Raw genomic sequence first — 24,513 nt, forward strand, 5'->3', positions numbered from 1 at the left:
AGAGAAATCAGGAGGGGATTTCCTCCTCTCCCACCCCTGTGGCCCAGCTCTGCCAGTAACAGGAAAAGCAGACTGAAAGGTTGGTTTGACCCTTATAGGCATGCTCTGTAAATAGGAGGATAATGGGAAGTGACCGCTGAGCCCATCACCACGATAAGCATTGGCCAACAACTTGCCCTCTTTCTGCTGTCCATGTGAAAGGGAGAGGGGCTCTGTCCATGTGCTGGGGAAGCGTTTACCTCATGCAAGTCCTGCAGCAAGCACCACTACGTAGCAACCTTGGCAGAGAAGCCAGAGCTGAAGGGCTTTCTCTCCATCCTCCCTGGGAGGAGACACCTGGACTGACATGTCTGTAGAGCAAGCTGCTTTCCTGTGTATTAGGGAAATCATGGGTCTATTGAGCCTTTATCTTTCATAGGTTGTGGATACACTTTTCTTCTGTTGGAAGGCGAAACTTGGGTTTAAAACAAAGTTAAGACTGCAGCTGTCTTTCTCTACCAGGGTGGCCTCAGCCCCCTGTCAGTCTTAGTTACTGCCATGTAAATATCTCAAAGCTAATGGACTTGCTTCAGATACTTAAGAAAGAGTGCTATCAGTAAAGCTTGGGAATAAGCCAGTGAACTCTTCCCTGGAATTTCTGGGTAACTTTGGTTCATGTAACTCAAGATGCAAGGAGACGCATTTCTGCAGGGATGGAGAATAGCAAAAAATGATTTACACTAAAGCTGAGTATAAGCCAGCTGAGGCTTTGTTCCAGGAGATTGCGGTCAGCAAGAGGTAACCCCTTAAAGCCTCTTCATTGGGTGGAGAGGTATTGACGTGCAACAGAACAGCCTCTTTCTTGCCAGGAGAAGCCCTCTGTCTAGTATTTTCTCATGTGGTTTCATAGCCCCTTCCTGGCTCGTTCTGCTGGCTGTCATGGTGACATGCAATGTGAGAAAGACAGATAAATAGTGTGAATACCACACAGGTGGTGAACTTCCTGAGTGACAGCTCTGGGGAAGGGACACTGCAGAGCCTACTCAGAAAATAAAATCAGAATAACAGCCAATTTAGCTATATTAATAACTTCCTCTGATCTTGGAGATAGTGCTGGTGAAAGATAGAGTATCACAGGAGACTCTGAGCTACTGCTGTTACTGTTGCTATAGAGCCTCACAAAAGGATCATCTGTAGACTTTGATCTCATATCAGTCATGAGCGAAAAATGGCTTTTTTTGGAACACTGAATGGATTTTCTTCAGTCTAACAAGCCATTCCTGTGGCTGACATTTGAACAGTTTCTCTTAAGTTTAGTACTTTTTTTATTTAAAAAAAAAAAGCAAGCTGTTCCTAAAAGTGTTAGTGTGAGTGTCCCTTTTGAGGTACTAAGTGGAAGGATTGTGGAAATGCTCTGAAACCTGCATGTATTGTAAAGAAATGTGGGGAGCTCTGCTGTGGTGTGAACAGGTGTGAGGAGTCTGGATCTGCATTCCAGAGAGATGGGTCGGGGTGCCTAGGGATCTGGGAGTGCGATGCAGGGAAGAGGGAGACTCTTAATTTCATTTAAATTGTATTTAAGGGTTTGCTTTCTTAGCTGATAGATTGCTGAGCACACCCAGTTTCCTGATCATGTGTTTAACCCCTTCTGGTCCTTATATCTCATGACTGAATTAATCTTTCCTTCCTCTCACGCGTTTTCTTTCTTGTTGCAACCCAGCAAGAATGGTTTTGTGTGGGTTTTAAATACTGAAACTTCACCTGGCTTCTGGCTACATTTGAGAGAGACCTTGGACAGACTCTGTAGAGACCTAACACTGTAAAATACTTCACAGTATGCTTGTCAAATACTGCTATTCCAGATAATAAAGTAAGGGGGGCAATTAAACTTCCTAGCGGATCCAAAGGAAATCCACATGCCATAGCTTTTCTGCATGGGTGCAGAAGGGTTGTGTTTCCAGGTCACTGGTCCTGATAAAAGCCTGATGAGGGACTGCTGGCTGCAATGTTTAAGCATGGAGGATTTATGCCCAGTGGTGTTGGCAAAGTGTGGGGGAGACCCAGGGAGGTTGGCTGGTACCTAGAACTGAGCTCGAGCGCTTATCGCTAGCACTAACAGGAAGATGACTGCTGCTGGGACAACTTCTATGGAGCATTCACTGTTGGCAGGTCAGCCTAGCAGGAAGGCTGTTTTCTGGGAGATTAGATAACTGACTGACACTCTGTCCCTGCACTGCCTTCAGTGGGATAGGATATGCAATGTTAAGTATTGTAGGCAGAGTGGCCAAATTCTTGAAGCTACCTGGTTTTCACATGGTGACTGAGACATACTCCTTACATCAAGGAGGACGCCAACCCTCTTGGCCCTGTAGCTTTGCCTCCCTTTTTTGCTCTTGTGTCATGGTAGAACTGACTGAAGATGCTTATCTCACACGTGCTTTGCATGCCACATTGGAACACTCTCCTCAATCTAGAAAAAAACAGGAACGCTTTGTCTAAAGGGTGTTTAAGAGTTGCACTGGTGACAAAAGCCCCAGGTTGCTCAAACTCTTTGAATTCAATTGCTTCCTGTGCAGCATGTGCATGGCTGAGAGTTAATGGCAATACAAACCATGGCGGTGCACATCTTCCCTATTTTGATGATGTCTTTGGGCTGCTTTCTCCAAAGCTGTGCACCCAGTGCTGAGAGGGGGTCATGCCCTGGTCAGACCACTTAATTCTGTTCCTTTGGGTGGAGTGTTTTCCCCAGTCCTGGTCCCCTAGTATTTCTTTTCCCCAATGGTGGAGAGCGTGCAGAACTGTGGCTGCACCTGAACTCAGAGCTGCATGCATGCAGTGTGGGCATGTGTAACGAAGGAGAGCTGTTTCCCTTGATTATTCAAGACTGAGCTATGTGTGCGTGTGTAAATCTGAATGACTTTTCTTCTTTTCATAGGCATAACATGGGGCAAAGTGGTGTCTCTCTATGCTGTGGCAGCTGGGCTGGCGGTGGACTGCGTGCGGCATGCGCAGCCAGCCATGGTTCACACCATCGTAGACTGCCTGGGGGAGTTCGTCCGCAAGACCTTGGTGACATGGCTGAAAAGGAGAGGAGGCTGGGTAAGAGATACTATCTGATCAAGCTTGCTTCCACATATGCAGACCAGAAAATATCTCAGTTGATGAAAGTCAGAGTGCCCCCACTGCAGCTTTATGCAGAAAAACATTGAATGAGATTCTTTTCCACAGCTCTGTGGCCACCACTGTCCTACTTACACCTGTGCTAGACTCCATATAGCTCTTACTGCCTCGTGGTCCCGTCCTCGACAACATCAGCTATTCTGGTCCTCAGCTTCCTGCATAGCTGTGCCAGACTAATTCAATCCTGACCCACCAGGGCCTCTTCTGTTCCTGACCTGAACATCTCTGGAGCTGCCAGCCAGTCATAGTGGGAGACTGTAAATATGCATCATTCTCTTGGGCAGCTGTTTTCTAGAAACTGAAGAAAATGAGGCCTGCCAACTTAATTCCCCTTTCACCTGCCCCACAGTTCCCCAAGTAAAAGCTTAGTATATTAATGTGACTTGACACTGTAAGGAATTTTAGAGGGATATTAAAACCTGGTAGTTTGTGCCATTCCCTGACTTTACCTTGATGATGCTCCATTAATAACTTCTGATGTAGCTCAAATTGTAGTGTGCTTATGCTTTGAAGGGCACTACACATACACTGGCACATGGCACTAACACCCATTGACAGTGGGAGGGCTTGTGGCTCTGTCACTGACCTGCTCTGAGACTGTGGGTAAGGCACGGTGCTGCTCTGCGTTTGAGTGTGGCTCCATATCGTATGGTTTTAAGGATCTGATCTCTTTGGTTCTCTCTATATGCAACAGGAAATACAGTGCTCCTGTGGAGGATGGTTCAGAGTAAGAACTTTACTTTGGTGCTGTGGAATAGCCAGACACCTTTCTAGTGACCTCCCCAGGAGACAGAGGTGACTGGTTGGCTACGTTAGCGGTTGGTAGCTGGGTGATGTACATAGGTACCAGGGTCTCAGTGCCTTTCTGGCACGTATATAGACTCCTTGGAGCGATACAGCCAAAAGCACTTTGGTGTACTGCATGGCAGATGCTGCCTGGAGCAAAATGTTGCCATATGACACCACTGAGCTCATGGGACATCTTGTTCCTAAGGCATGCACTCTTTCCAGACCGAGCCACAGTGGCAAATTCCCTCCTTTCCAAGAGGTGATATTTATTCCTGAGCCATCAAGAAATGGTCAGGCTTCCCACCCCGCACAGACCCACAGAGAAGGGGATGTCTTTTTCCAAGCTGATCATTGTTCCTCTGTGCTGAGACTTCCCAAGTGTGACTGTAGCTGATTCAGTCACCTAGTTTCTCCAGGAGTGAAGGCATCTTTTTGATGAAGGGCAACTGGAAAAGTAGCGTTGTTCTGATTTTGGATCCCTTGCATTTACTAAGTGTCATTGCCACCTTAATCATCCCTGCCCTCTCTAAAAATGTGTGATCTTGAGGCCAACTGAGTCAGGGAACTGTTTGGTTGGGCTGAAAAGTAACCTTTGATTTGAATGCCCTGATCTTTTTCATCTTGTGTCTGCACAAATAATTGTGCCAAGGTAGGTAAAGAGGATGTCCTGGGAAAGCGACTGATTAAGAACGGTGCGTTCCTGCCTGTAAAATCCCTGCCTCAGTATCATTTGAGGCTTGCTTTAACTGGGTACCTGTAGAGCTGGTTGAAATGTATTCTCTGAAACAATTTTTCCTTTGGAAAAAATCCAGTTTCATTAAAATTGAAATGTTGCATAGGAACATGTCTCCTCCTAGTTCCAACTAATATTTTCTTTGTTTTGGTAAAACATGCATGTTCTGATAAGTTAGCATCTTGTTTTAATTTTTGTATTATATTATTAGAGTTCAAAACAGGGTGTTTTGATAGTTCCAAATGGATCTTTTTGGAAAGTTTGTTGCATAGCAAACAAGCTGCAAAACCCATCCCCAGACCAGAAGTCGTTCTTTGCAGCTGAGGAGATAAGTCCTGTCCGCTGCTAGCTCCTTCTGCCGATCATTCCTCTTTAGATGGCCAGCACATTTCTATTGGAGTTGCTGAACCTACGCTGCTTGCTCTTGGGATCTGGCCCTAAGAAAGGGAAGCCAATCTCACTGCCCCTGATCAAACAAAACAACTGTGAAAGCTGCTGGGTTGTGCTGATTACAGCCTGTCTCCAGTACCCTTATCGGCAATTTTGGGCTGCAACAAGGAGATATTTTCCCTCTAGAAATGAGTGGTTCCTTCAGCCTGCGGAAAGGCTGCTAATCCTCTTGCCATCTTGTGCTGTGCTTCCCTGAATGTTCTTCCTCTTGATCTAGGCACTGCACCATGAAATTTCCCAGCCTTGTTCACAAATGAGCCAGACAAAACAGCTCTGTAGTGGGGACCCTTTCATCTGCTGCCTGACCTAGCTGGTTGTTAGTTTGTCTTGGCATGGAGTCCTTGTTTCCCCTGTGCACATGGCCCCTGTCTCTTACACATCGGCTCAGGTTGAGGCTGCCAAGAGGAAGTACTGTGCTCCGAGCTGTTTCAGAAAAGCCACCATGGAGACCTTGGAAAGGCATTTGAAAGTCTCCACTCAGCAGTAGGTTCCCATACTGCTTCCATAAGGTGGAGAAAAACCCTACCCCCCAAAGCCCAACCCATAACAAACCTCTTAGGAGAAACAAGAAATGTTTAACCCTTTGAGGCATCATCTCTCCCTGGGGAGAGTTTGCAGCCTCAGTAGTGGCTTTACAGTAGAATAGAAAGATGATTCTTTTTTTAGCAGCTGTTACATACATTTACTACAAAGAAGAGCATGTGACTTGAACTTGTCTGAATAATTAACAGGCAAAGATCAAATTGCCATAACAACAGTTTCAGTGTCTCACAAGACTCAAAGACCTGTTTTATTAAGTAGCTTTGAAATTTTCAATTCCAGTGCCTTATCAAGTATGTTTTATTTGGATGATAACAGCTAAGGCAATTGTTAAACAGCTGAGTAATTTTGTTTATCTAAGCAAGCACCATACAAATTTGTAAGTGCTTCTGACTGCAGCTCCTCTTGATTAGCCGCAGTGAGGTCATTGCCTTTGGTAGGGCATAGCACAGCTTTAAGGAGTTCACACTTTCTCATCTGGAAGTTAACTCTCTGCAGCTATAATCAACCTGGTGTGCATATTTGGGCCTTGTACTGGTTCACATGAGGCACTAAAACCCTTCAGAGCTTAGGTTTCTTATTGATCAGCTACCCTAACATCTGAATACATGCTCAGACAGGTACCTGCACATCATGACTTCTCTTGACTAAAGAGACAGCTTGACACAGCTGTGTTTTAAATATGACAGCGTGCCAGTCCCTAAAACTGGACAGGCTGAATCAGTTCAGACTTTTTTCAAATGCAAATAGGGTGAGTTTGCTAGGCCTTCACTGAAAGCATTTAGGCAGACCCATTTTAACTTTCCTCCACAATACAGATAAAGTACCTATAACCACTGGCACTACATAGCACATAACAGAAGATGCTGCAGTCTTGGCTGCTTGCTATGTTTGCTTGTGCTTTTGTAGCTATAGGCAGCAGCATTTCCACACCTTGGTGTTCAGCCTCAGGAGAATCCCATGTGCTAATTCAGCTTCCCCCTGTCATACTGTTTCTTCCCATCCTTGCATGCCTGTATTCATTCCTCCTGCAATCTCTACTAGTCAGTTATTCATGGGCTCAGCATCTCCTAATGCTCCCTGGAGAACAGCAGTGCGGGGTGATTCAGCATGCTAGCCTTTCAGACTTCCTTGTGAGGGAGGAACTGCTGGAACTGCGTGGGAGGCTGTTGAGGCTGCCGTCAACAGACCTTTGGTCTGTAGGTGACAGTAGAGTCGGTCAGTGCAGCTGTACTCGCTAACCGGACACAGGGATTTGTCCCTTCAGTCCCCCTTTTGTTTTCTTCTAATTATTACCAAGGTCGGTCAGGCAAGGCTCACCCATGTCTTGAACGCAGGCAGAAATACTGGAAAAGATCATTGGAGTATTCAGCAGCTCTCGTGTCCCATTTTACAGGAGGAACATCTCAGGGTTGAGAGTCTGACTTCCCTCTGCTTGGTCAATGAGAGACTTGTGTCAGAAGGCAAACTTGGAAGACTGCTAAGCTAAGCTTGTGAAGAAAAAGCTTTTGGGGCTGATGAATATTTGTCCTCCTTGTGACCTGATTCTTCTTCACATTTGCCACCCAAAAGCTGTTTCTGAAAACCGTGTCAAGTTGATGTGCGAATGGTGCTCCCTCTGTTACAGAACTATAGTCCCTATCTCCTTGTGCTAGGCTGAAGTTTAACCACAAACTCAATTATATTGCTGGCAGAACTTTAATTTGATGCAATTTTCTATCTAGCTCTGTCCTGTTCTCTTTACCCTCCAGATATTTTCCACCTTCTCCTTCCATTGCTAGCTGAGATCCTGTCTTCATGAATTTGCTGGATTGTTGTTATTTTTTATTCATTGCAGGCCAGCTTCTATTCTTGTTAATACTTGAAACCAGCTGCCCAAGCGATCTTTAAATCTGGCCCACGCGTCTGGGAGGCATCTCTGCCAGCATACATATTTTGACAAACAAAGCTTGCATTGCTTTAGATTTAAATTGGGGGTTGGCTTGCTTGAATGAGTTCCAAATAAAACATTAAGGCAAGAGAAAAAGTGCAAGCAACTTGAGCCGATAATAAACAGGACAACCTCTGGGAAACATCTTGCTTTACAGAAAAGGATGAGAATGCTGATATTGCCAAGGCTTCCTAGCTCTTTTGAAAAGGGGAAGAAAGTTTTTTATTTAGCTATTCAAAATGGAAAATGCTTGACAATCTTCCTGTAGCATTTCTTTCCCCAGGGGTGGCTGAAAGGGGGATACTTCGCCTTGTTGATGCAGAATGCAGAAAGTGTATTTCGCAGAGCTCTTGAGCCTGATTTAATAACTTGCAGTGTGTGGAAGTGTCAGAGCAAGCATTTGTGGCTGGGGGGGGGGGGGGGAAATGGTGCTGCAGCAGTGGTGGCACAGTGCCGGGGGTTGTGGGGCCGGGAGAGTCTGCAGCAGTGGCTGGTGTGGTTCTGGGCATATCTCTCTCTGACCTCTGTTCCCTCCTCATTAGGCAGACATCACAAAATGCGTGGTGAATACTGACCCCAGCCTTCGCTCCCACTGGCTTGTGGCCGCTGTTTGCAGCTTTGGTCACTTCCTCAAGGCTATCTTCTTTGTCCTGCTGCCTGAGAGATGAATCTGAGTCACCAAGTGCAGCTGCCCTACCCCATCTTCTCCCCGCTCCAGAAGCAGTGGTAATGGCAATCTCTGAAGAGGAGGAAGAGAAGAACCAGGACGAACGAAAGGCTTGTTCTCCTCTCCCTTCAGCTGGGAGCAGATGATCAACAACAGTCTCCTTTTTGCAGCCACAGGAGCCTCTCTCACCATTAATCCTTTCAAGAGTCTTGTTTTCCTGGGTGACTTGTGTGTGTGGCCTGGACGTTGCCAGTCCCTGGGCATGCTGATTTCAGCTGTGTGGAGCGTGGACTGTCAGTTCCTTACAGCTGTGTTGCATGCTTATGCTAATGCCAGACAGAGGTGAGGAGGAAGGGGATATTATTTGAAATGGGATAGAAAATAGGAGAGGGGGAGAGTCCCTCCTTTGCTCCATGTGATTCCCCTTTTAGTCCTCAGACTCACCTTGCGTTGATTCTTGTCACCTTTGTGCTTAAACTCCACCTCCTCCTTTATACTAAACTCTGACTTGCTGGGCTCTGCCCCCAGCATGGTGGAGGGGATAATGCAGCTGTGGGTTTTTAACATGATAAAAACAAACATACTGTCATCAGATGCTTTTCCCTGACTTATCTTGGAAATCAGACTGAGTGGCTGTGTGAGGGCAGTTGCATGTGATGCAGTTTGCAAGTGTATTTTGTTGACCCCTCTTACTGCGCTCACGCTGTTTCAAACAGGAGAGCGAGGGGCAATGCCTTCAAGCAACAACTCGGGATTGAATTTCATAATGAAGAAAAATGTTTTCTCCACTGAGATTTCATCAGAGCTAAGCATGTAAGTAGTAAAGGCTGGGGGGCATGGGCAGGAATTAGGGGAACAGTAGGTGAACTGTCTGGTGTTGTGAAGGGGGAAAGCTGTGTCAAAAGTAGTTGCTTTATGTTTCTCCTTTAATGTCTTCGGAAGTACAACTCGCAGTCGTCTTTGTGGCAAACAATAAAAGAAAATAGGTGGTGTTTCAGTATTGCAAAGGGTATTGTATTTGTTTCCAGAGTTAAAAATTCCAAAAAAGGCCAGAACAGTGCAGAGACAAACACTCAGGCTATGCTAAAAATACTTCAGCTTTTCCCCTGGTAGAACATGTTAACGTGTTAAAACTACAGCTCGCCTGGTTCATGCTAGGAATTTAACCCATGTTGTTACCATGTCAGAAATGTGCTGTTTTCACCGACAGAAGCAGGGCCTCACTGCCATTGGCAGGGGAAGGCTGTGGAGCCTCTTCTCTGCCAAAGCCTTGTGGGAGACACCCTGCTCGGTGCCTTGCTCCCAAGAATGTGGTGTTGCAGAAAAACACTGTTCTGGATTAAGAACACGTGGCATTACAGGAGTTTTTGCTGGGTTTTTTTTTCCCCCCAATTTCCCTCCCACACCCTGTGTTTAGAAGGGCTTTACTGTTTCCGTCCAGAAGTTACAAATGGGTTTAAGAATAAAGCAAAGCCTTCACTTTTTGGTTATATCTGTGTGACAGGTTTCTGCTAGCAGTCAGTAGTGCTGTGCTCTGACCAACAGAACCTCTGGCAGAGCATATGTAGGTGGTTATACCCTTGCATAGTACTGCTTTTGACTGGTCTAGCCTTTTGCACTTCTGCTGATACCTTGACGTATGGGTACCGGGCCCAGCTTTACCCGTAGTACTACACCCGCAGTGAAGGGTGCTTTACCAGCTCAGTCTACTAGTACTTTTCCAGTAGTAAAGTACTACTAGTTCTTGTGGAGCAAAACCCTTAAAAGACAACTGCCCCCTGTCCCCAGTTGCCCAACAAAAACACTCACCAAGAAGGAGAAAGCCTCCTGTTCCATATCGAAGCTGCATGCTGCCTTTGACAGTGTCTAGGCAGACTTTGGCTACACTATTAAAAGTTGGGGAGGGTTATACTGACGAAGTTCCCAGTGTGGATGCAGCTGATGGTGCCCTGAGGTTGGTGCGTTTTTGTGTGTGTAAAGCTTGCAGCAGTTCCCCAAATAAAATCAAATTGCCAAAGGAATTTTTTTTTTCTTCCTGACATAATTATATCGGCATTAGGGGTTTTTCTGGCAACTCTCCCACTTGGGATTTTCTTCCTTAATTCCTGACAGATCTGGCTATGGAAACTTAGACCAGGTATAGCGTACGTGGTGAACTAAACTAATCACACTTTGAGCAGCACAGAGAGGATCCCCTCTGATCTGCAATAGATGCAGTAAAAGCCCTATAGTTCATTGCAGGGGGATGCAGCTTCGTTGTGTTAAAGGAGCTTATGAAAAAGTAGACTTTGGATTTCTGGAAATATCTTTGTCCAATGTCTTTGACTTGGACAGTTTCGCAGCTTGTGAAGTACAGCTTGCCTTATCATGCCTAGTGTTTTTGTGAAGTGTATGTGAGTTAATGGAGCTAGCACAGTCGAACACTGGGACTGTCAAGACCTTTCTCAATTTAGATGCTGTTTTGAAATGTAATACTTAAGGCTATGACTGCTTTTTCAGTAAACAAGTGATATCAGAGGGCCTGTTAAGGAACATATAGAGTTAAATGCATCAATTAAGTGGATTTAATAAAAAGATAATGATAAGCCAAATAAAGCAGCATTGCTGGAAAGGAATGTGTGTGGGTGGGAAGGGGGTTACACAGGCAGGCAGACAAAGACTCAGTCTGGATACTGCCGATAATGAAGAGGTGGTGGAGCTCCCCACAAATAGGTTTCAGCTTCTCTGGCTTTCGTCTGTCTTGTTGCATTTGCTAGTCCCTGCAACATATGTACCAGAGCTGAACAGTGGGCTGCTTGTCTTGCACTTAGTGCTAAACCAGGGTGATACTCTTACCCTTCTCACTCCTTCTACAATAACCACATTGGCACTAGTCTTGCTACCAAAATAAACAGCAAACAGCATTGTGCGCACCGCTGTGCTTTTGGCAAGCAACAGTCTTTAGCCTGATTCAGCCAAGTATTTATGTTGCGTTCAGTTTTAGTTGTAGTATTTAGGTATTTCAGAGTACTTCCAGAGGTCCTTTATAATCTCAGTAGTTCTGTGGCTCTGTGATTTTTTTCTTTCCCTCTTCTCTGGCCAATCCTACCTGGATTGGTACCATCAGGGTTGGTCGTTTATCACCCCAATAAACATTTTCCTTTTATATGATTGGTGATGGTCCTAGGAGTGTGTCTAATTTATTAGCTGTTAAAGAAAACCAAGAATGTAAGTACCAAGGTTAGTACTATTACGCTTCTTCATATTGAAAGCCTGGCTGTTGTTCCTCTTCCAGCATCAAGAAATGAAAACCCCCAAGCTAGCCATCTCACATTTTCCGGCCCCCCCCAGTGTTTCCAATTATCTGCTTGAGAAAATTCCTTGTAGTGAAAGTTGCCTTCATTTTTTTTAAGCTGTTTTGCTCACATTGAATGTTCTAAGTGAGACTTATCTATGCACACACTGTCTTGTGGGGTTGCTCCCTGTCCCCAGTCACCTTTCAGTCCACTGCCCAATTTCATCTCCTTTTGCTAAAGGGCAGCAGTCACCACAGGGGCAGGGGACAGACCTCCTTTTCGCACCGGGAAACGTGGCTGCTGTTCATCCAGTTAGGCAGCAGCCGCTTGGCACACGTAAAATCCAGCCAAGCTTTTGCTGTCTCCTGCCTTGCTGTCACACCAGAACAGGCTGGGGGTATAGGGGGAAGGTGAGGCTTTTGCAGTGGGGGCCGGGTGGAGGTATGGGAGATGTCTAGGGAGTAGTGGGAGGAGGGAGAAAGGGCTGAAAATGGGAAAATGGCATCTTAAATATTTTAGTGGATGTGGAGTATTTTGCAGATGAGAGCAGCTTGTGCGTTATTACTGCAGGGAATGTCAAGGTCAGAGAGTTGAGCCTGCAGGAGCCTGAGCTTCAGCACTCCTTTGTTCATAGAAAAACTCACTCCAGTAAGGATTATCCCACACCCCCGCCCCGGTGCCGTCTTCATTCTCAGTTTCTTTGTAATAGACCTACATTCAGTCAACAGAAATATTTGCTTTATCAAAAAGGTAGGGAGCAGAAAAGCTGTCTCGGCTTTGGTATTTCAATGACGGGCATTTGAGCAATGCTTATCGTGTCCTAGACCTAACATTGCTTCAACCGCAGCCTTACTTATACCTCTCCCTTGTCAAACATTGGCAGTGTGTTCACCTCTTCAAAGCAACTAGAGAAACTGAAGTCGTCTCAATCTCGCAGCAGATGTCACTTGTGTTCCTGCACTGCCTTTTCTCCTGTAAATGGAAAGAAAACAATCTGTGAAGCCCTTAATTTATCAGACTTGCATCTGTATTATATACTGAAGTACGGAACAATAGTGTCAGGGAGTGACATTGAGGTTTCCTGGAAAATTTCAATTTCCTCATTTTCAAACTTGCTGTTTAGACCCTGAGAAAATGCTCTGCCTATTTTTTTTATCCTCCTTTTAATGTGCAAAGTCTGCAAGTGCGTTTTTTGTGCACAGTTAAATTGAATATGAAGCAGGTTTTAAGTCCCTTAGACGGCTTTCTGAAAAGATGCCCTTAAGGCATTCCGACGGCTTTGCCAAGAGCCTACTTGATGTGGCTCTCATCAATGTGTGGCTCCTTGAATTTCTTTACTGTTGTTGTTTTTTTAAATCTAGTATTTATAATATTTATAGTCATAAATTTGCCACAGATTAGTTATTCTCTTAGGGCTATGTGAAAACAATGTATGGTACCAAATTAAAGACAAGAAAACAGCAATTTAATGTACTGCTGGCAGAGTCTATAAATTTCTTCTATGCAAGTGGTTTGACAGATGGAGTTTAAATAGTCCCTCAGAAAAGCCTGTAACCTCTTCAACTAAACATTTTGACCCACTGGGATTATAAGCCTCTAGCACAGCTAAACAGAGTGATCCTTGGTTGAACTTTACACCGTCACCCAGAACCTGGAAGTCCATTGCATGTTCAGGCAGAGTCTGTGGGAAATAGAGTGCTCCTGAGTCAATCACATGACATGCAGTCCATATCCAGGCAAGGTCAGATGAAAAAAAAAAACTTCCCCTCTCACGGAGGGGGGGGGCAGGAAGTGTTGGGAAGGGAATTTCCAGCTTCCTTACAAACATTTCAGAGCTTTAGCTCAGAAGAAACTTCATCTCTTTTCTGCCCATAGACCAGCAGACAGCACTAGAGCTTGTCTTCTCCATCACCGCAGGAAGACTTGATACATCTCTACTTATGTCAAATACTGAATTGTGAAGCTAAGCTCAGAAAAAAAGCACTAAAGAGATCAATCCCCTGTTGTTTAAAATTTCCACTTCTGGCTCTATCTCAAGACCTTTACTCGAACTTTTCTTAAGCTCTGCATTTAAGCAAGATAAGGTGTGTTTTCTACCTCCAGAACACACCCATCCCCTGCTGGAACATGACTCGCACTGGGCTTCAGTCAACTGAAGGGCAACTGGTTTGGACTTTAGAGGACTATAGGCAGTACTGGTTACCTTCATCGTCACTAATCTGATGGGAGCTGAGAGGACTGGCCCCTTGGCAGGATCAGGCCCTGCAATAGCTCGCTCTGTCCTGCAGCCCAGGTGCTCCCTCACAGTATCTTGCCTGACTTTCATTAGGCAGCAGCTGGAGTTCCCTCAGCTGGTCCCTGCAATGCAGATCCGTTCTCCTAATGCTCTGTGATGCTGTCCAGGTAACATAAAGCAACCCGAAGGTTGAACTTGAAGCCCTCTCAGCATCAGGGTGTCACCTTTTTGCTCCTAACGTGGAGGTGTGAGTCGGGAGCTGCACAGTGTCTGCCACAGGGACAGTTTGTTCCCGTTTCCCACCAGAATTGAGTGTGGATTTTCTGGTAATCTAAGAAGGGGATTAAAAAAAAAAAAAAGCTAAGCCTTTTATTTTGAGCTCCTTGGCACTTCAAAAGAAAAACTAAATCACCGGTAAGCTGCTAGAACATACTTTGCTCTCAGTTCCTCAGCCAGGAGATGGCCATACTGCCCTTCTTAAGTCTGGCAAGCTCCTGCCAGCAAAAATCCCTTGCCTGTGCTGTCAGGCTTTGCCTGATAATGCTTTAAGTGTAGGTTTGCTGCCAGAGCTCCTGGGAAGAGGTGTCTGACCCCCATGGCCATCTGACCCAGCAGGTTGTTTTTTCTCCCAGAGAAAAAAATGCCTGGTACTACGGCAGAGTTGGTGTTATCCTGAACAGCATCATACTCACAGCGATGGCCCCATTGCCTGGCATATTTTCCCTCTTATTACGGCTGACAGCATGCATTTATACAGGGTAGAAAAGGAGAAAGCACGATTGGCATTTGAAAGGGAGCAAACAACCCCAAAAGTGTTGTGTTGTGTTCAGAGCCTCTCCTGCCTCCTGAAAGGGTTTGGGTACACGCCGTTGTTTCCCTTTGGTACTCACCAGGCTGATGGATGCTGTGAGTCTGTGATTTGTGGCTGATGGTAGATCACTTGAGGCTGGGAAAAGATACTTTGAATGTCTGTGCCCTTGATTTTTATGGCTTAACTGGAGGAGAGCAGCATTACTAAAAATACTTACACGTTCAATCTAACATTTTGTCTCTGAGGGAGAGCAATGGATTCACAAAGTGAAGCCAAGGCTGTATATTATTACAAGCAATAAATGTACTGGAGTCTGTAACTAGCTAGATCTAAATTATGAGACATCCTTCCCAAACCTTGCAGCACATCAGTGGGAAGACTGGAAAAACTGCACAGTAGCTTTGCCTAAATTTAAGCAGTTTAATTAAAAAAAAAAAAAGTTAGTAGTGTGTCCTGTGTTATTTTGACATTGCATTCACGGACTTGAGGTTTTCTGTAGGGATGATGACTGGTTGGAGTGGGGAAGCTGAGTGGGACATCTCTGCTAAGCACATTAATTTTTGCTACAGTGAGCTGCCATGCAATAGTTACATGTCTGGTGCTGTGAAGGCCGTGTAAAAGGGGGTAAAAGTCACGGTAATATTGCTGCTGCAGTTGGCAGGCCAGCATCCAAGCTGGATGGGACAGCCTGGCCTCCAAAGTGACCGGCTCAGGGCTGGCTGGAAGCTCAGGGAGATGCTCTGTACTAGGTGACATTCTCAAGACAGCCTTCAAAACCAGCCAGGCTCTCCTCAAGCTGCCAAGCTGTGCCAGGGTAAGGCGTTGTGGTAAGAGTGTCTGGCAAGAGTGGGCTTGAGCCTGAGGTTGTGCCTGCAGCCAGGCGGGGATTCAGCCCCAAAGCAGGAGGGAAGAGCACTGCCGTCCATTGAGAGGGATTAACAGGCAACATTATCCCCATCCTTCCATGTGGGCAGGCTGCAAGTCTGTGCCGCACAAGGACTCAGGGTGGCACGAACTTGCCCTCTTAGGTTGGAAAATGTTGAACTTGTGTGAGTGAATGCTCAAGTCTTGTTTCTACAATTTCCAAAGTGGAGGAGAGCTGGGCTGGGGTTCATAGCGTTCAGTCCTGAGCTTAGCACATGTACTAAGTCTGCACTTAGCCTGCCATCAGAGCTGGCAGAAAGGTTGCCCTGTCGGTTTTAGGCTTCAGCTCTAGTTTCAGAGCTGGAGCTGGAGGAGGAGCATATAATCATTGGGTGATGGGTAAGGGCACAACAGCTCCCCGAGCAGCCACTGCAGTGAGAAGGCAGGTTGGCACCCACCTCAGCGCTTTGGTCCTTCAGATCATTGCTGCATGTCGTGCCAAGGGGCTGTTTATATTTGCTGCCTCCTGGGGCAAACACAGCTCCAAGGCTGAGCAGAAACAAAGTCTTAGGGACACCAGGAGCCTGAACTGACAACGTGCTAAGATTAATTTACAGTGACTTAAATCAGCCTATTTAGGAGTTCATAAAATGTAAAGCACTGAAGGAAAGGAGAAGGGAAAGCTGTAAGGAGAGCAGTGTGGTCCAGGAGTGTCCCGTGGATTCACAATGTACTTTCCAAAAACCAGTTATCTTGTGAAGATAGCTTCTTACTAAGAAGCATTTGTTGACTGCATATATTTATGTCTGCAGACATAAAAATTTCAATCAGCCCCTCTTTTGAAGAGAAGAAGAGCAGCTAAGAAAACATTTGCCCTTTTTCAAAGAGCTTTATTTACATTGGGATCAGAGTGATTCAGCACGGAGGCACCAGCCGGGGCTCGAGGCAATGCTGCACTTCCCTTGAAGATAGGGTTGAGGATTATATCAAAAGTGGAATTTAATCCTGCTATCTTTCACTTAAAAGATTTAGCAAAGTGCTTCCAATTTACTTCAGCAAATTCTCCAAGGACAGTGATGTCCTCAGGCTTTGAAGGAGTGAAATAGTGGGCACCTTGTCTCAAGGAAACATTTTGAGAGGTAGCTGTGGCAGCTGGAGAACAGGAGGTCTTCCTGTGCTTGCAATCTTTTTCCCAGTCTCCCCCAGCTGTGGCTGGCCTCTGGCTCGTGTCTCAGCAGGGCTGCAAGGCAGCGCTGTGTGTGTTGCTGGTAACTGTAGGACTGCCAGTGTGCCAGCCTGCGCTGGAGCAGCCGAGGCTGTGTGGGTGTGCGGAGGGCTGTGGGGGCAGCAGCCAGGAGGAGCAGGATTGCATGCAAATGCTGTTTTCTGCAGCATTTCCTGGCTTTTTCAGTGACTAGTGATGAACTAGCTACACAGGAAAAGGCACATTAAAAAAGAACTCAAAATGCACTTACGTTAAACTCATGCTGAAATTATTTCATGGTGCCATGGTTTCCACATGGCCCACCCTGACCCATTACCACTGGTAGTGCTGAACTGCTCTCATCCCATGAACAAAAACCAAACACTGAAGGAAGAAAGGGGCACTAAGGGAGCGAACAGGATGATTTAATGTCCTACAACTGACGTTGTACAAAAGACCCAACCCCTCCAAGGGATCAAACAGGACAGCATAGCTGGCCTCTGCCTTTGCAGGGTGCATCGTTCCCAGCCTGACCCCATTTGTAGAGAGAGGCCCTTCCCCGTGGGCTCAGTGCTCAGGGTGCTGGCTTCGGGCTGGGTAGGGGCTCCTGGGCAGTGCGGGTGCTACAGGCAGGCAGCACGCCTGAGATGCTGTGGCGGCTGGCTGCCACACGGATGCCAACGGGGGACAACAACCTCTAAGCATGAGCCAATTGCTTTCTGTGTCCCCCACCTTATCTGACTTAAACACAATGCTGGCTTTAAACTCTTGGGAAAAAAATTATGAATATCCACCCCAGGCTCTCAGTGCCAGGCTACATGGGTCTGTCTGGCTTTGCACATCCCTTGGGCAGCTGGGAGCCTCAGACAGAGGGGTCGGACCAGGCACATGGCGAAGCTGTTCAGAGGAGAATGAGAACATGCTGTCACTCACTGGTGGCACTGGGAGACAACCAAAAGACAACTGGGCCAAAGCTGGCAAAAAAAAAAAAAAAAAAATCCCAGGAATTTCTCAGCAACTAGGGAACAATTTCTAGCAGAGAAACTGTCCTTACTCTACAGTTATGCTGTGTGACGAAGACTAGATGAAGCTGTGGCTGCAGTGAGTCAGTGGCAGGCACAGAACTGCATGGAGGAATCAGGGTTCAGCAACACCGCAGGACACGAGCCTTAGAATGCAGGGGAGCATCACACAGGACACCAGTGCAGCAATCTCATGCAACAACAATAGCACGAAATAGCCTCTCAGGTTAAGCCTGTGTATAAATGTGTGTCAGCTCCTCCATGCCAATTTACTGTCCCCGCCCTCTACAAAAAAACATCTCTCCTGGGTGCTTTGAGGGAGCTGCTTGCTCCACCGTGTATTGCCATGCAGAGGAGGTGTGAGGTTCACGAGAAGGTGGGACGTGCTGCGGGAAAATGGCTGTGTTAAGCTTCTGGGTGATGCTGAAAAACCAGCTCTTCTGTCTTCCTCCTGCCCGGTACCGTGTGCTGGGTTTGCCGAGCGCCTCGAACTCGAAGGCAAGCAAAGGGCTCTCTGATGAGGGGTAGGTACTTTGGGTATAATCACCTGTGCTATTAAACCAACCAAATTGGTATTGGGTTTTGGATGGGATGAGACCAAGCAGCCTCTCCCATGACAGGAGGGGTTGTTAATCAAGTTTTACCTGGCTGACAGCTCCTGAGCATGGACTTTGCTAGAGCACGAGGGGCTGAGAGCAGAGCAGGGTTTAACCTGCCCCCTTAAAATGGGCACGTTTAAGGGGGCAACGCTACCTGCCTGACCCTGCCCTAAAAGCCTGGTGCAATAAAGGGCAGCAGCCTCTCCCGGGAAGACTGTGGGCAGCCTCCGATGCCACTTCCCATGGCCGGAGCTGGGGAAGAGCCTGGTGCCATGTCCCTGCAGACCTCTCACACATGCCGCAGTTGTGCTGGGGAAGGCACCAGCATCAGTGCGTGTCGGGGGATTACTCAGTCCCCGATGGAGGTGTATATACACGGCACAGACAAATGGGATTTACAACTGCCTACTTCCTGGCCTTACTTTCCAGGAGCAGGAACATCAACAGTGCACAGAAGACAGAAAAACAGCTCAAAAGAGTAAAAACATTTGAAAACATGCCTGTTCTCCAGGCACTCCTGGGAGAACATAAACAGAGTGTTTGGAAAAAACCCTGACACCTTCTTCTCCTCCTTCAGTAATAGTTCAACCTGCTGAAAATATGTTATTTGACTTAAAAAGCAGTCTGGGAACCTACACGTCACTCTCATCTGTGCAGCTCCGGTCTCTCTGAGCCAGTCCTAAAACCCTAAAGGCAGGAAGGCAGGCAGTTGTCTTTCTTACTTCGCCTCCCAGGCAGCAGCAGTGATGCTGAGTAGACCCACCCACAGTGAGATGGTCCATTTTCTTTTAAAATGTTTGTAATTAAGAGCTCTGGTTCCCTGGTGATGTGTCCTATAAAGCATTAAAAATAAAGCCATTAAATAAAGGAGGCACCATCGCTGCTCTTGAAAAAGAAAACAAAACAGCAAAAATCCGTGCACCAGAAGGAAGCAGAGTTTGGGCTGCCTTTCCAGGCTCAGGACACTGCTTCTGCAGATATTTATGGGCATGCATTTGTGAATGCAATTGAAGCCATGGAGCAGAGCTACCACCTCGACGTTATCCACAAAAACTTGAACCCACAATTAAATCTGGGGTTTGTGCCCTTCGGATATCAGCCACCCCGCTTTCCCAGCCAACGCGTGCTTGAGAAAGCAAAGCAGATGCAAGAACAGACTCGTGTCTGCTTTTGGTAATACTTTTTAATAAAGCTTTTCTTCCTGCTTTTCTCTGCCACCGCTCGGCCAGCACAATGTCATGCCTGGCTGCTGGCGCTCCAGCTGTGCCCTCCAGCTGTGCCCTCCACTCGCCATGTGGATGCTGGCAGTGGCGTCGCAGTGGCAGCCAGCTTTCCTGGCTCCGGCCCAGCAACAGACCTCTGCTTGCCGCAAGCAACCAGGCTGTTGCAAGCCTTCATGTATAGGCACCATTATAGTTAGGAAAAGGGAATAAAAAGCATTATAATAAAAAACAGTATCCAGATACACCATGCCTTCAGTAGGTGTGATTCCACGCTATCCTGAAGAAATGTGTCCAGAACTGCTTGTCTGCTTGCTGCTTACTCTTCCTTAGTCTTCCTTAAATTTGCTTGGAAAATCCCCATGGTGGGGCAGCACGGCCAGTCTGCGGGAGAGAAGAGCAGAGCTCTTGGGACCCTCCACCCCTGACCCTTGTGGTCAGACACCCCAGGCAGGCTACAGGCCACGAAAACTTGCAGCTCTTGCTCCAAAGAAGCTTGATACGACTCATCCCAGTGATTAGATGAGCAAGGGACAGGAATCCTGAGGGCAGATTTGCTCCTGCTGTGCGGGGTTATGCAAACCATAGGAGGGTTGTTCCTCCTGCCTTTCCAACAGACCCTTCGGCAGCTGCATTTGAAGAGGAGAGAAGCCACCAGTGGCAAGACCTGGGGCAGCCTTCCCAGAGGAGATGGGCACCTGGCAGTGTGAGCAGAGTCCAGCTGCCTTGAAGGCCTTTGGTGAAGCTCTGTAGCGCAATTCATTTAAAACCAACAGTGCAACCCCAGAGAAACCTTCTCCGCAGCAGTTTTGTTCATAAACAAGACACAACTGGCATAGTTTTTTTTAATCTGCTTAATTTGTAAAGAACCAAAACGCCATAATTAAAAGACATAACTTATTTTATTGCCTTTGGCCCTGACCAGGTTAGAACATTTCTCAACCCAGATGCTGCAAAGGGAATTTAGGACCCTCAATTTGAAGTTAGCAGAGCTTTGAGCCTCAAGGAGCTGCTGATCTTATCAGGCTGGCTCTGCCACCCCTTCTTCACCAGACCTTTTGTCAGATGCACAAATGATCTGAGGCAAAGAAGTGTCTGCAATGCCTCAAAACTGGCTTTGCTGTGTCCTCCTGAGCTGCTATTGCAGAAGAAGAAATAACAGGGACGGTCAGCACGGATCAGAGCTGGTAGCAAGATCAGAGCTGCCAGCCCCGACCAGCCACCACCGGTGGAACTAGGACCGGGAGCAATGTGAATGCCCTACAAAGTCAACCATCTGCCAAAGCTTTCAAAGGCTTAGGGACCTCTGTGTGAGGGGAGTGAGCAGGAGGGAAGCACAAGATAATCCTGCTGATCAACCATGGGAAACTGCAAGAAAAGTTTGAGAATCTCTGAAATTCAGGAATTTTTTTTTAAGGTCTGCCAGAGTTTCTCAGTAACAGCTATGATTGCCTTTGAAGGCCAGATCCAAAGTCCAGTAAAAAGCTAAACAAAATTAAAAAATCCATACCAAACAGTAAAAAATTAAATACATGCCTATAAAAGTGTGACTACATTCCTATAGCTATGAGATCAGACCAGGAGTTGGAGCTTGTTCTTGGACTTATGCAGCTCCCATATGTCCTACAGGAAACCAATCTGCAGGAAATTTTGCTGTTTTCATTTTTCCAGAGACACAGTTTATTCAAAAAATACAACAATAACTCCAAAAAGTTGTTTATTAAGTGGAAGGACTTGTTTGCAGAGCAGAAGTGGAAGGGCCTGGAGACAGCTGGAGCTCCAGCGGAAGAGAGCAACACCCGACATAGGGGGATCTCCTGCCCACAAAGCAGCTAAACCTCCCGGCACACGGGCAGGCGAGCGTAAGCTTGTCCCAGGGAGAGCTGCTGCTGGACACCGCACCTTCCCTCAAGTTTGAGTTGTTCCGGAAGACCAGCACTGACAAATGCACTCAGCTGCTGTACAAGGGTATTGAGGCAAGACTTTCCTATTCTCTTCCCGAAGGACCTGCCACTGACCACTGCTGGAGATGGGTTCTGGGCTGGATAGCTCTTCGGCATGGCTCAGCATGGCACCTCTTGCTTTAACAATCCCGCCTCATTTTGTAATCCACAAAATAGCTTCTGAAGACTGTTACGGAGAAGATAAGCAAGGACACTATGCGATATTTCCAAGAGCTCCTGAAGGCAATGTGTAATTAGATCCAAACTTGGGCATCAGCTGGGTCTGAAAGTTCTTTCACTTGCAGCAACTCAGATGAAATCTTTACCCTCATTCAAGGCACCCCTTCCAGACAGTGGGATATTCTCCTAGTTTAGAAGACAAAAAAAGAGGACTGCACTGAAGTTAGGTTACTCTTCAGTCTTGCCAAGGCTGCAGCAGAAGAAACCACCCATCACAGCCGTGTGGAGGCTCTTGGTAGTGCCACAGCCCAGGCAGGGTCTCTAATAGGGAACCTGCTATATGGGTCACACCAAACACTCCTGGGTGGAGAGGCTGCAAGTGGGGGTTAAAACCACCACAGCCCCACCTTGCCAGGGCCACAAGCTCTACCCTGCACCGCAGAATCAAATACAAGGAGTGTTGACATTGGTAACAGTTTAAGTGGAATGTTAAATCTGACCCTCCTTAGAAGGAGCAGCTGGCCAAATGTGACCCTAGCAATAGAAGAATGATGCCAGACAGAGGAGCTCATGAACCAAGGCATGTACCTCTCTGTTTCCACCACAGGGTCAACTGTGGCCAACTCACAAGAGCAGTGGGAAGAGGCAGTGCTCTCTCTGTGTGTGTTCCTCCCAGGAAAGCAGAGTAGGGTACAACAAAGGTGATGTGCATGTCACCAACCATCTGCCATCTCAAAGACTCCAGCCTCTATTTGATTGCAATTTCTGCTACACACTGAGTATTTTTTTGGTTTACAAACTATTTCTAGAAATACCAACCTATCGTTTCAGGAGAGGAGACCCCTCCTTGTGTCTCCCGTGAGTGGTATTCTGATTTATTGTGACCAGAGAGCTACTGAGCCAAATGCTCTGGACAAAGGCATGCAGCTAGTCCTGGAAACGTGGGGCTTTGAACATGAGGTTGTTACTGCCAGAAAGGGCATGCTGAACCCACTGATGAGATATAGGGATGAACCCTTTAGAGCAGCCCAGTTAATTTTCCATATCAAGTTGAAAACAGCACTAAGAGAACAATGATCACACTGCTCCTCACGCAGCACTGCTTTTACTGCTGCACCGACTGGTCAGGAGGACGCTGGGCTGCTCCCTGGGTGCTGGGCACTGATGGTGGCCACCTTACTTGTGTCAGGTTTGACGTGGATGAATCTACACTTTTAGTGCATTGCTTTGCTGGTGTCTGGCTGGATGCATGGAATCAGGTTACAAAAAATGCTGTAGTGCTGCAAAAAAAACCATGGTGCTTAGCCTGGTCTTGTCTCAGAGGAAATGCTATTTTATTTAAACACATGATCATTCATAGTACTTAGATAATGAATGCAGGATTAAAAGAAAAATCTCCATGTCTGGATACACCTTGCTGATTCTGTCCATTTATGTCTCTTCCACGACAAAGGTATGAATTAATTTTTAAATGCTCAGGTATGTGGGCATGCTTTTAGGCTAGCGAGCCTTTGCTGCCTGCAGGTGTGCAGCCTAGGACATGTTTCAACAGTGCTGCAAACAATCAGCAGTTTTAAAGAAAAATGAAATTATCAGGCCATCCAGCCAGATCTTGTCAAATCCTCTCACCTGGTGGATGAAATCTGTTTACTTTATTGCTTTAAAAAAAAAAAAAAGTGAAGCCAACAAATCTCACTGGAGCCATACCTGCTCCGATCCAAAAGCTGCTGCCAACACACTTCTGGACTTAGGAAAAGTTGAGCACGGGCTGTCCCACATAAGAGATGTGCACTTCTTCCAGGTCCTGGAAGGGCTTCATTGTAGGGAAGGTCTGAGGGCCAGGTGCCCAGCATCCAGGCCAGAGGCTCCATCACAGGGTTCGGCTGGGGAGTCTCTGTGCAGGAGAGGAAAGAACAAAGAAGGAAAGTTCAGGGATCTGTGCTCTGCAGCTTGCTGTGAGCTGCTTACAGCTGGGTGGAGGTGAACAAGAGGCACCTAAGCAATGCTTTTCTGGGGCTATGTCAGCTCCAGACTACAAAGGGAGATAGGGAACTAAGAGCAGTCATGGAAAGTAGGTCTAGCTTCACATGTGCTCTTGGTCTCGCACTAGACACGAGACAAGCTTCCAAAAGACTGGTATCTGACTCCTATTTCTGATACTGATTTGGTGCATAAATCTGGTGGCCCTCATAGATTCCAAAGTTTGGCTGTGATTTTTGTAATGCCTCCCAATAGCTGGTGTGGATGCAGCATCAGATGTGAAGATGTTATTGCTGCTCCTTCCTTCCACAGCTTCTCCTCTGCCCTGGTGCCACCAGGGAGGGAGTGGTGGATGGAAGAGGCAAGACTGAGTTTGGCTGAATGTTTTTCTGAATAAAAGAATAAAAGATCTATTTTGCAGGAGTTCTGGACACAGTGGTAGCTCCCCAAACGAGCTGCTAGCCTGGTACAAAGCATGGCATCACTAAAATGTTACCGCACCTACAAGCGTTGAGGACCATTGCATTCATCAGCCCATCAGCTTCAAGTTCAGTAGCTCACAGAGGCTTTCCCAGCACACACAATGGGACATGTGGATCTCCTTAGCAGACCCCCCCCCCCCCCCTTAAAAACATCCCCCCCCCCCCCCCCCCCCCCCCCCCCCAAGACCCTTGCACTTATACTAAAATGGACTCATTTATTTGTCTGCAGCTTCCCAAGTTTGTGAAAAGCTTTTTGGCGGGCTTTTGCACAAGCGGCAAGTTTAAACACTGAACCCTCACCGACCTCACAAACACACACAGAGGCGGAGCGCCACGAACATCCCTCCTTGTAGGATCAGATCAGACTCTCAAAACAGCACTTTCAGGCAACGGTCTCTGACCCCCACCGCACCCCGCAGCGTCCAGAAA

At 46.8% G+C, this 24,513-nt stretch overlaps 2 protein-coding genes across 2 annotated transcripts in view; one reads left to right on the forward strand and one right to left on the reverse strand.

Annotated features, from left to right (window-relative positions):
* The window catches only part of BOK (BOK, BCL2 family apoptosis regulator), a 34,377-nt gene extending 25,117 nt beyond the window's left edge, over window positions 1-9,260 (forward strand). Inside the window, exons 6-7 of the mRNA XM_009284230.1 lie at window positions 2,915-3,078; window positions 8,144-9,260. Coding sequence (XP_009282505.1) covers window positions 2,915-3,078; window positions 8,144-8,269 — 290 coding nt within the window. The 3' untranslated portion in view covers window positions 8,270-9,260. The remainder of the gene's footprint in view (window positions 1-2,914; window positions 3,079-8,143) is intronic.
* A 3,775-nt stretch (window positions 9,261-13,035) lies between these two features.
* The window catches only part of LOC103903098 (THAP domain-containing protein 4-like), a 16,757-nt gene continuing 5,279 nt past the window's right edge, over window positions 13,036-24,513 (reverse strand). Inside the window, 4 exon segments of the mRNA XM_009284240.2 lie at window positions 13,036-14,110; window positions 22,759-22,863; window positions 23,358-23,451; window positions 23,453-23,516. Coding sequence (XP_009282515.1) covers window positions 14,000-14,110; window positions 22,759-22,863; window positions 23,358-23,451; window positions 23,453-23,516 — 374 coding nt within the window. The 3' untranslated portion in view covers window positions 13,036-13,999.

This window comes from Aptenodytes forsteri, unplaced genomic scaffold, assembly GCF_000699145.1.
Source record: "Aptenodytes forsteri isolate BGI_AS27 unplaced genomic scaffold, ASM69914v1 Scaffold647, whole genome shotgun sequence".
Classification (NCBI taxonomy): Eukaryota; Metazoa; Chordata; class Aves; order Sphenisciformes; family Spheniscidae; genus Aptenodytes; species Aptenodytes forsteri.